The sequence below is a fragment of the Calonectris borealis genome, chromosome 31 (genome assembly GCF_964195595.1).
Source record: "Calonectris borealis chromosome 31, bCalBor7.hap1.2, whole genome shotgun sequence".
In the NCBI taxonomy this organism is placed as follows: domain Eukaryota; kingdom Metazoa; phylum Chordata; class Aves; order Procellariiformes; family Procellariidae; genus Calonectris; species Calonectris borealis.
The window spans coordinates 833,374-844,828 of NC_134342.1; the positions used below are offsets into that span (position 1 = coordinate 833,374).

At 68.9% G+C, this 11,455-nt stretch overlaps 2 protein-coding genes across 2 annotated transcripts; both read right to left on the bottom strand.

The window, feature by feature from the left end:
- Positions 1–2,298: 2,298 nt before the first annotated feature.
- On the bottom strand, positions 2,299–4,595 carry LOC142073963 (intercellular adhesion molecule 4-like). The gene is made up of 5 exons (XM_075134304.1): positions 4,099–4,595; positions 3,448–3,711; positions 3,070–3,354; positions 2,624–2,884; positions 2,299–2,486 (listed from the first exon to the last, which is right to left on the bottom strand). Exons 1-5 carry the CDS (start codon positions 4,154–4,156, stop codon positions 2,350–2,352), a joined length of 1,005 nt encoding a protein of 334 aa, XP_074990405.1. The 5' UTR covers positions 4,157–4,595; the 3' UTR covers positions 2,299–2,349.
- Positions 4,596–5,309: 714 nt separating this feature from the next.
- Positions 5,310–8,619, bottom strand: MRPL4 (mitochondrial ribosomal protein L4). Its single transcript, XM_075134310.1, has 9 exons — positions 8,499–8,619; positions 8,343–8,391; positions 7,394–7,565; positions 7,237–7,288; positions 6,289–6,406; positions 6,091–6,197; positions 5,897–6,006; positions 5,721–5,791; positions 5,310–5,594 (listed from the first exon to the last, which is right to left on the bottom strand). The coding sequence occupies exons 1-9, from the start codon at positions 8,580–8,582 to the stop codon at positions 5,449–5,451; spliced, it is 909 nt and encodes a 302-aa protein (XP_074990411.1). The 5' UTR covers positions 8,583–8,619; the 3' UTR covers positions 5,310–5,448.
- Positions 8,620–11,455: the final 2,836 nt, after the last annotated feature.

An 11,455-nucleotide genomic window follows, 5' to 3' on the forward strand; every position in this document is an offset into this window, starting at 1 on the left:
GCCTGGGGGACAGGGACATGGGGGACAGGGACATGGGGGACTCGGAGGCGGATTGGCAGGGGCCTGGGGGACAGGGACATGGGGGACAGGGACACAGGGGACATGGGGGACAGGGACATGGGGGACATAGAGGTGGATTGGCAGGGGCCTGGGGGACAGGGACATGGGGGACAGGGACATGGGGGACATAGAGGTGGATTGGCAGGGACACGGGGGACAGGGACATGGGGGACACAGGGACAGATTGGCAGGGACACGGGGGACAGGGACATGGGGGTGAATTGGCAGGGACGCGGGGGATGAGGACACGGGGACGGACGGGCAGGGACATGGGGGACACAGAGGTGGATTGGTAGGGACATGGGGGACGGGGACATGGGGGAGATTGGGGTGAATTGGCAGGGACAGGGGGGACAGGAGATGGATTGGCAGGGACACGGGGGACACAGGGATGGATTGTAGGGACACTGGGGACAGGGACACTGGGGACAGGGACACTGGGGACATGGGGGTGGCAGGGACGTGGGGGCCAGGAGGCGGACGGGGAGGGACATGGGGGACAGGGGATGGGTGGGGAGGGAGGTGGGGGACAGGGACACAGGGGACAGATTGGCAGGGACGTGGGGGCCATGGTGCTGATGCCACCGGCGGTGGCACCGGCCACGCGGAGGGGGGACAGTCCTGCCCCAGCCCCCAGTGCCGAGCCAGGGGGCCGCTGTCCCTGGTGCAGGATACGGCCCCCGGTGCAGGACGGGGCCACGTGCCAGCCTCCCCCCCTCGCCGCCGCAGCGGCTCCCGCCGGGACCGGGCACTCAAACCGTTTCCTCCGGCATCCGGCTGCCGCGGGGCCCGGCCGGGGGCGTCCCCGGCGTCCCCCCACCCTGCCGGCACGTGGCGGGGCCACGCGCGCCCTCGGCTCCCGGCCACATTGCGCCAAGCCCCGGCGTTTCCTCCCGGCCCCGCTTCCCCGCGCCAGGGGACAGATCCTGCTCTGCCCCTGCTCCGGTGCCCAGCAGCCCGGCCCCTGGGCTGCTCGCTTCAAGCCCCATTGCATGCTCGCTGCAGGCCCTAAGCTCCCTTGCATGCTCGCTGTGAGCTTGACTCCTCATTGCACGCTCGCTGCAGGCTCCAAGCCCCATTGCACACTTGCTGTGGGTCCTAAGCTCCATTGCATGCTTGCTGCGGGCCCCATGCCCTGTTGCATGCTTGCTGCAGACTCCAAGCCCCCTTGCACGCCTCCTGCAGGCTCTAAGCCGCATGGCATGCTTGCTGCGGGCTCTAGGCTTCATTGCACAAATGCTGCGGGCTCCAAGCCCCATTGCACACTTGCTGTGGGCCCTAAGCACCATTGCATGCTTGCTGCAGGCCCCATGCCCTGTTGCACGCTTAGCTACAGGCTCCAAGCCCCATTGCATGTTTGTTGCAGGCTCCAAGCCCCCTTGCACGCCTCCTGCAGGCTCTAAGCCGCATGGCACGCCTCCTGTGGCCTCGCTGCAGGCTCCAAGCCCCACTACATGCTTGCTGCGGGCTCCCAGCCCCGTTGCACGCTCGCTGCAGGCTCCCAGCCCCATTGCACGCCTCCTGCAGGCTCTAGGCTTCATTGCACGCTCGCTGCGGGCTCCCAGCCCCATTGCACGCTCGCTGCGGGCTCTAAGCCCCATTGCACGCTCGCTGCGGGCTCTAAGCTGCACGGCATGCTTGCTGCAGGCTCTAGGCTTCATTGCACACTCGCTGCAGGCTCTAAGCTGCATGGCACACTCGCTGTGGGCTCCAAGCCCCATTGCACGCTCGCTGCGGGCTCTAAGCCGCATGGCACGCTCGCTGCGGGCTCTAGGCTCCATTGCATGCTTGCTGCGGGCTCCCAGCCCATTGCACGCCTCCTGCAGGCTCTAAGCCGCATGGCACGCTCGCTGCGGGCTCTAAGCCCCATTGCACGCTCGCTGCGGGCTCTCGGCCCCCTTGCACGCTTGCCGCAGGCTGCAGTCCCCCGGGACAGCCACCACGGCGGGGGCTGGCAGGATCCCAGCGGCAGCCCCGGCGCAGCCTCATCCCGCCCCCCCCCGCGCCCCTCTGCCCTCTCGCTAACGAGGGCAGCTCGTTAACGCTCAGCCACGTGAGTGCCAGGAAACGGCCCCGCTCCCACCACGTCCAGACCTGCCCCAGGATTTTCCCGTCCCGGAGCCAAGGCGGTGCCAGGAGCCGGGATTGATGGGGGAGCCGGTGCCTCGCCCTCCCTTCCCACCCTCCCACCTGCGCCCGTGCCGGCAAACCGGGAAAAGGTGGGAAAAATACACGGAATCAGGGAGGAAAATTGCTCTTTGCTCCCACCTACAGCCTGGCCAGGCGGGATTAACCGGGCTGGGATCCATCCGGCATCGGCTTCCAGCCTCGGGCGTGGTAAAGCCACCAGGAGCCGGCGAGGATGGCCAGGACGGTGAGCGCGGCCAAGGTGACGGCCACAGGGATCAGGGGGCTGCGGGAGGATCCTGCGGGGAGAGGACGCGGTTGAGGCGGGCACCGGGACGGGCATCGCCGGGAGATGCCGTCTCCATCCCCTTCTCCATTGTTCCGTGCCAAATCTTTGCCATGGTACCCGGTCCTTGGCACCGCGGGCACCCCTCACCTTGGAAGAGGATGTCGACGCTGGCAGCGCCGGCGCCGTAGCGGTTCTCGGCCAGGCAACGGTAGGTGCCGCCGTGCGCCCGTTGGGCGGCCGGGATGATGACGGTGGTGCCGCCATCCCACAGCTCCAGGCTGGCGTTGGTGGGCAGCTCCCAGCGGAGCTGCGGCGGGGGGTTCCCCTCTGCCCGGCACGTCACCGTGAGGTTGGCACCGGCGGTGAAGACGGTGCGCGGTGCCCACACCCGGACGTTGTGGGGGGCAGCTGGATGAGAAGGGGGGGGGTGGCAGGGAAGCGGCACCCAGAACCCAGCTGGGTGCCCCCTCTCCTCCCCACCCCGATGCCAGAGACCACCCTGGCCTCGCACCGCGCCGGCGCGGCTCCGGCATTTCTAGCCGCGAGGGAATTTTCCGCCCACCCCCCCCCCCCCCCCCCATCCCCAAACTCACCCCAAACCCACAGCGTCACCGTGGCGCTGGCGTTGACCGTACGGTGCCCGAGCCGTAACGCGGCCTCGCACGTCACCTCCTGGCCGTGCTGCTCCGGCTGCGCCGTGAAACCCAACCCCACGGAGGGACCTCGGTGGGTGCTGGGGGGGAGCCCCCCACCCCGCAGCGTCAGGATGAGATTTGGGGGATCGGCGGGGGACACTTGAGCCGACGCGTTGCAGGTGACACGCGTCTCTTTGCCCGCCACCGTGTCACCCTCCAGGTAAATTTGGGGGGGCGAGAACCCTGCGGGGAAGGACAAGGTGGGGGGGTGGAGGTGACTGGGAGGGTGCTGGGACCCCCAGTGCCACCCACCCCCCCCGATGCCGCAGTCCTTACGGTAAGCACGGAGGGTGGTGGTGGCGATATGCCGCTGCTCCCCGAAAACGCCGAAGCACTGGAGCTTCAAGGTCCAGTCGGTGACGCTGGGGATGCTGAGGGACACCCAGGCGGGTCCCCGCGTCACCATCTTGGTGATGGGGACCTCCCAGTTCAACCGGCTGTGGTTACGGCAAGAGCTGGTGCAATTGAGGAGGAGGGAGGCGCCGAACTCCACCGTCGGCTCCTCGGGGGAGATGGACACCTGGCACGGAACGGGGTGCCCTGGGAGAGGGCACCCAGTTACGGCAGGACCCGCTTGGGGTCCCGGCACTGGGTGCGACCCCCCCCACCCCGCCAAGATCCGGCGCCCGTCAGCCAAGTCCTGCCCAGGATGTGGCTAAAAAAACCGGCCGCTTCCACGCCAGCACCCCCCCCGCCGGCGGCTGCGGTGCCGTGCCCGGCCCCACCGTACCCCCAAACCAGCCCTGTGGTGGGGGGCCGGTGCTGGGACCCCCCTAAACCACCCTCAGCTTCTTCCACCGCCTCACCGGCAGGGACCCCCCCACACCGGCACCCAACCGCAACGCCGGCGGGGTCCCAGCGTCCCGGCCAAGCCTGGCAATGGCGGGGGGTGGGGGAAACACGTCCCCCCCCTGCCCCCCAACTTACCCCCCGGCACGAAGAGGCAGAGCAAGGCCAACACCCCCCAGCTCCGGCAGGGATCCATCGTCCAGCACCGGTGAGCGCGGCGCTGCCGGCAGGCAGGGAGGGAAGCGTCGCTTCTTACCACATTTCCTCCCTTTCCTCTGCAACGGCCCCCGCCTTCCCGAGCCGCAGCCCTGGGGGGCCGGGGGGGGGGGAAACAGCCAGGCCCACCCCCCTCCTGCCTCACCGGTGACACCCAGAAATCCCAACCGCCGTCCCGGTGAGAGAAGCCCCCACCGAAACACTCGCCGGCTCCGGCAAGGGCGGCCGGACCCCGGCACGTTGGGGTGGGGGGGCTGCAGCTCTGCCCCTTGGCAGGAGGATGGCGGGGGGGGGCCAGGCTTGCTGTCGGGGGGGCACGAACCCCTCTGCCTTGGTGGCCCCGAAAATCCCGGCCACCCACAGACACCGAAGCCACGCGGCACCCCACGGTCCGGCAAATATGGGGGGGGGCTGCAAAGGGACTGCAAATATGGGGGGACCGCAAAAGGGCTGCTAATACGGGGGGGCTGAAAGGGGCCTGCTAATATAGGGGGGGCTACAGAGCGACTGCTAATATAGGGGGGCCGCAGAGGGGCTGCAAATATGGGGGGGCCACAAAGGGACTGCAAATATAGGGGGGGCCACAAAGGGGCTGTAAACATGGGGGGGGCTGCAAAGGGGCTGTAAATACGGGGGGGCTGCAAAGGGACTGTAAATATGGGGGGGCTGCAAAGGGACTGCTAATACGGGGGGGCCACAAAGGGACTGTAAACATGGGGGGGGCTGCAAATACGAGGGGCTGCAAAGGGACTGTAAATATGGGGGGCTGCAAACATGGGGGGCTGCGAAGGGATTGTAAACATGGGGGGGGCTGCAAATATGGGGGGCTGCAAAGGGACTGCTAATACGGGGGGGCCGCAAAGGGACTGCAAATGGGGGGGGCCGCAAAGGGACTGCTAATACGGGGGGGCTGCAAAGGGACTGCTAATATGGGGGGGCCGCAAAGGGACTGCAAATGGGGGGGGCCGCAAAGGGACTGCTAATACGGGGGGGCTGCAAAGGGACTGCAAATGGGGGGGGCCGCAAAGGGACTGCTAATACGGGGGGGCTGCAGAGGCACTGCTAATATGGGGGGGCCGCAAAACGAGGTGGGAGCAAACCCCCCCCCCCCCAGCACAAAGAAAAGCAACAACCGGGAGAAACCTCGCTTTAATGGCCACGGCAGCACGGCCCTCCCCAAAAAACCGTGTCCGAAGGGATGGGGGCCAGATCCTGTCTTTTGGGGGGGCTGGATCCTGCCCGGGGGGGGTCTCACCCTGCCTGCGGGGGGGTCTAGGGGAAGTCGCTGTAGGGCATGGAGAAGGGGTAGAGCGCCGAGTAACGGGTGTCGTGCCACAGCAGCTTCTTCTCCAGGAAGGCGACGGTGTCCAGCGTCAGCACCAGCGTCTCGTGCTTCAGCATGCTGTGCACGTTGAGACCTGTGGAGGCAGGAGGAAGGGGGGGTTTAGGGGGGGTCCCTGTCAGGTTTTGGGGGTCCTCGTCAAGTTTGGGGGGCCCCCGTTGGGTTTGGGGGGGGCTCCGTGGCGTCACCGCGGAGCTCTCACCTAACGCCGGGATGAGGTTGATGGTTTTCAGGCCGGCTGCCGCGGTTCCGATGTTCTCCGGTATCTCGTTGCTGGAGGAAAGTGGGTGAAATGAGGTGGGGGGGGGACACCCGGACCCCCACCCAGGCGCTGCCCGTCCCTGGGGCTCCCCCTGCACCCGCGCTGCCCGCACTCACACATCGACGATGAGGACGGAGCGGCCCCAGTGCCGGTACCGCGCCAGGTCCAGTAGATACTGGGGGTCGGCGGTGGGTATCTCCAGGCTGTCGACGATGTGGAGGTCATCCTGTGAGGAAAGGGGGGGACATCGAGGATGAAGGGGGTCCCTAAACCCCCTGGGAGCCCCCCCAAAACATCGAGGACCTCATACCTGCATCAGCTTCACCGTCAGTGCCACCTTCAGCCCCAGCACCCGCACCTTCATGGGCAGCATGTAGAAGTAGCTGGTGGGACCCCGCGGCCCGTGGGCGATGCCCCCTGCGAGGGGTCCCGGCTCAGTGACCCCCCCAAACCTGGCCGCAGCCCCCCCCCCACCATCTGGGGGTCCCCCGGACCCGTAGCCACTCACCCCCGCGCCACAGGGGCGAGCGGATGCTGCCGTGCCGGGCCCTGCCTGATCCTTTCTGCCGCCATGGCTTCCTGCCGCCCCCCCGCACCTCCGCCCGCGTCTTCACCTTGGCGTAGCTCTGCGGGGGGGGGACACATGGGGACAGGGCCCTCATGTCCCCCCCCCCCCGCCCCCCTCCCCACGCAGGGAGGGGACTCAGGGGTCCTGGTCCCAGCCGCCTCCTCTGTGGCAAGGCGACAGGCCCTGTGCCCCCCCAAGACTCTGCCTCCCAGGTCCCCCCCTTCCCCTCCCCAGACCTTCCCTCCCCCCCCCAGACCTCCCCTTCCCCTCCTCAGATCTCCTTTTCCTCCCTAAAACCTCTCTCTCCATCCCCAGACCTCCCCTTCCCCTCCCTGTCCCCCCTTTCCCCTCCCCAGGCCCTCCCTCACCCCCCCCAACCTCCTCTCCCCCTCCTCGATCTCCCCTTCCCCTCCCTGTCCCCCCCCAGACCTCCCCTTCCCCTCCCTGTCCCCCCTTTCCCCTCCCCAGGCCCTTCCTTGCCCCCCCCAACCTCCTCTCTCCCCCTAGACCCCCCCCTTCCCCTCCCCAGACCACCTTCGCTTCCCCAAAACCTCCATCTCCAGACCTCCCCTTCCCCTCCCCAAGCCCCCTCTCCCCCCCAAGCCTCCCTCTCCTCCCCCCAGCCCTCCTTCTGCCCCCCCAGCTCCCCTCTGCCCCCCGAAACCCCTCCTTGCCCCCCCAAAACCTCCCCCTGCCCCCCCAAAACCCCTCCCCAAGCCACCTCTCTCCCCAAGCCTCCCTGTCCTCCCCCCAGCTCCCCTTCTGCCCCTCCAGCCCCCTTCTGCCCCCCCCAAACCCCTTCCCAAGCTCCCCTCTCCTCCCCCAGCGCTCCTTCAGCCCTCTCCAAGCCCCCCTCTGCCCCCCCCAAAACCCTCCCCCCCTACTCACGATCCTCTTGAAATTCTTCTGCCACATCGCCACCGTGTGCAGGATGTCGAGCCTGCAGGAGACGGGGGACACTCAGCGAGGGGCCCCCCACCCAGGGACCCCCAGCATGTCCCCGAGGGGTCCCCCAACTCCCCGGCAGCCCCCCCACAAGCCCCACCTGGGCCTGACGGCGAAGACATCGGGGTGGAGGTCGGTCAAGCCCCGGCGCTCGTCATCGTGGTGCCGCAGCGATTCCACCCAGGCCTGCACGGGGGAGCGGTGCGGGGGGACGGGGACGCTGCAGGCCCGCAGGACGGGGGACCGTGGCAGCGGTGACAGCAGCAGCTTCTCTGAAGGAGGGGGGGACAAGGACAGCGGGGACCGTGGTAGCTCCACTGAGCCATGGGGAATCTCCAGCTGGGGACAAATGGGGGGCCCCAGACACCCCAAGCCCGGGGACATCTGTCCCCAGGTTGTCCCCGCACCCCCAGGGTGGCCTTGCAGCCATGGACACCCAGTCCCTGATGTCCCCAACCCCACAGACACCCTGCCCATGATGTCCCCCCCTGCCCTGCCCTTGTCATCCCTGTCCCTGATGTCCCACTGACGTCCCCAGCCCCACAGACCCCCTGCCCATGATGTCCCCAGGATGTCCCCAACCCCATGGACCCCCTGCCCATGGTGTCCCCAGGATGTCCCCCCCTGCCCTGCCCTTGTCAACCCTGTCCCTGATGTCCCCAGGATGGCCCCGACCCCACGGACCCCCTGCCCATGATGTCCCCAGGACGTCCCCGCTGCCCTGCCCTTGTCATCCCTGTCCCTGATGTCCCCAGGATGTCCCCAACCCCACAGACCCCCTGCCCATGATGTCCCCAGGATGGCCCCAACCCCACAGACCCCCTGCCCATGATGTCCCCAGGATGTCCCCAACCCCACAGACCCCCTGCCCATGATGTCCCCAGGACGTCCCCGCTGCCCTGCCCTTGTCATCCCTGCCCCTGATGTCCCCAGGATGGCCCCAACCCCACAGACACCCTGCCCATGGTGTCCCCAGGACGTCCCCGACCCCACCGACCCCCCGTCCCCGCTGCCCCCACCCAGACCCCCCGACATCCCCGCGGACTCACCCCTGCGGGGCTCGGGGGCCCCGGGGGGCCCGGCGGGGGCCGACGAGACCTGCGGGAGGGCGACCGTGAGCGGGGGGGGCGGCGGTCTCCGACCTTCCTCCGCCCCCTACGCGGCCCCGGCCCCCGCCGGGCCCCCCTCCCGGTCCCGGCCCTCACCCCCGCGGCCCCGGCCCGGCCCCGGGCCCAGGCCCAGGCCCTGACGGCGGCGGCGGCAGCGCGGAGCCCCCCCGCACGGATCATGGCGGGAGCGCGCGGCCGGCCGGCGCGCCGCGATGACGTCCTCAAAGAGCGCGGCGCGAGTTCCGGCGGAAGCGGAAGCGGGCGGGGGGGAGAAGGAGGAGGCGGAGAAGGGGAGGAGGAAGAGGGGAGCGGGGAAGGGAGCGGGAGGACGGGGAGGGAGGAGAGAGGAGAGCGGGGAGGAAGCGGGGGCGGAGAGGGAGCGGGGCCCGGGCCTGTCCCGGTGCCCCCCACCCCGTTATCCCCCCGGTACAGCCCACCCAGTGCCCCCACCGCGGTACCCCCCACCCAATCGCCCCCAGTGCCCCCCACCCCATTATTTCCATCCCAGTATCCCCCACCCTGTTGCCCCCCACTCCAATATCCCCTACCCAGTTCACCCCCACCCCATTAACCCCCACCCAATTGCCCCCCCATTACCCCACCCAATCTCCCCCACCCCATTACCCCCCACCCCAGTGCCCCCCAGCCAATTGCCCCCCATTACCCCACCCAGTCACCCCCAGTGCCCCTCACCGGTTACCCCCCACCCCATTATCTCCACCCCAATATCCCCCACGCTGTTGCCCCCCACCGTTGCCCCCCCATTACCCCACCCAATCACCCCACCCCAATACCCCCCACCCAATTGCCCCCCATCCCATTATCTCCACCCCAATATCCCCCACCCAGTTCCCCTCCCACCCCATTACTCCCCACCCCAATGCCCGCCACCCACTACCCTCTACCCCCGTACCCCCCACCCCATCATCCCCCACCCCATTATTACCCCCCACCCCATTACCCCCCCCCAGTGCCCCCCACCCCATCACCAGCCCCGCCATGGTGGGGATGTCCCAGGGGGCAGAGCCCCCGTGGGGTGCCCGGCCGCGGTGGAGGGGGGCTCGGGGCCAGGCCACGGCTGAGCTGGTGTTGGGGTGTCAGGGCACCCCCAGCCGGGGCCGGCGTCACCCTCCAGCCCCTCTCTGTCCCCCAGAGCCGTGCCGGTGCCGCCGCGCTCACCGCGGTGTCCTCTGGGGACGTGACCAGGCTGGGGCCGGCAGCACCCACCGACCCCTCCCCAGAGAGCGGCGGTGAGTGCCGGCACCGATGCCTCTTCCCAGTGCCCGTTCCCAGCACCAGCGCCCCTTCCCAGCGCCGCTTCCTGGCACCACTGCCCCTTGCCGGTGCTGCTTCCTGGTGCTGCTTCCCAGTGCCACTTCCCGGTGCCGCTTCCAAGCACCACTGCCACTTCCTGGTGCTGATTCCTGGTGCCCCTTCCCAGTGCCCTTCCCGGCACTATTGCCCCTTCCCGGTGCCCCTTCCCAGTGCCCTTCCCGGCACTATTGCCCCTTCCCGGTGCCCCTTCCCAGTGCCCTTCCCGGCACTATTGCCCCTTCCCGGTGCCCCTTCCCAGTGCCCTTCCCGGCACTATTGCCCCTTCCCAGTGCCCCTTCCCGGCACTATTGCCCCTTCCCGGTGCCACTTCCTGGTGCCACTTCCCAGTGCCACTTCCCGGCCCCACTGCCACTTCCCGGTGCCCATTCCCAGTGCCCTTTCCTGGTGCCCCTTCCCAGCACCATTGCCCCTTCCTGGTGCTCATTTCCAGTGCCACTTCCCAGTGCCCCTTCCCGGCCCCACTGCCGCTTCCCAGTGCTGCTTCCCAGTGCCCCTTCCCAGCACCATTGCCCATTCCCGGTGCCACTTCCCGGTGCCCCTTCCCAGCACCATTGCCCCTTCCCAGTGCCCATTCCCGGTGCGCATTCCCAGCACCATTGCCCCTTCCCGGTGCCCATTCCCAGTGCCCATTCCCGGTGCCCATTCCCAGTGCCCATTCCCAGCACCATTGCCCCTTCCTGGTGCCCATTCCCAGTGCCCATTCCTGGTGCCCATTCCCGGTGCCGCTTCCCGGCACGCTCCAGCTGCATCGCGGCATTCCCCCGGACCACGGGCACAGAGGCCACCGGGCGGGCCGGCCACCTCGACACCCGTAACCGTGCCAGAGCCGGAACCGGGGTCACCCAGCAGCCCCCCGCCGTGCTCCGGCTGGGGGGGCCGGGCTGGGGGCGTCCCCCCGTGTTCCCCACCGAGATGTGGGGGTCCCGCCGGGGTGCTTATCCCAGTCGGATCCTGAGCTCCGGTAACCAGAGGTGAGCTTGGCGCTGGGCCCACGGTGCGGAGCTGGGATGTGGCGGGAGGGCCGGGATGAGGAAGGGGGGGCTGGAATGAGGAAGGGGGGGGCCCCCCTAACCATCTGGGAATGCTTTACCCCCCCCAATCCCTTTTGGCGAGCCCGGATCCGGCTCCGGCCCGGAGGCGGGTGGGCTCCGCCGGCCAAGTCACGGGGACCGAGCCGTGCGCAGCCGTCCCGGGGGTCCGGGGGCGGGAAGGCTGGGGGGGGGGCCCCCCACCGCCCGCCCATCCCCTTCCCCCCCCCCCATTCCGTTCCCGCCGCCTGTTTCTAATTAAATCCCTTCCCTGGCCCCTCGCCGGCGGCCCCTCGATGTCGGGGGGGTGCTGGTGGGACCCCCCACCCCTCTCCCAGCACCCAGGGGCTGCTCAGGGGCATGAATTACTCAATATTTGGGGGGGGGGGGCTGCTGGGGGGGTCATCCCTTCACAAGACCCCCTCTGCCCCCCACTTTGCCGGATCTTTCCTCCCCGGTTCCTCGCTGGCCCCCGGCCGAGCCGTGGAAAGTCCTGGAAGCGTTTCCAGGCGTGAAAATCCCTTTGCCGAAGCGTCGGCATCGGGAAGCGGGGGGGGGGGGACACACACACAGACAGCCCCCAAAAATGGGATGAGGGATCCGGCATCGTGCTCCGGTTGGGATTTGGGGCCCAATCCTGCACCTAATCCCCAAGGCTTTGGCTTCTGGGGGCAGGAAAGCACCAGCACC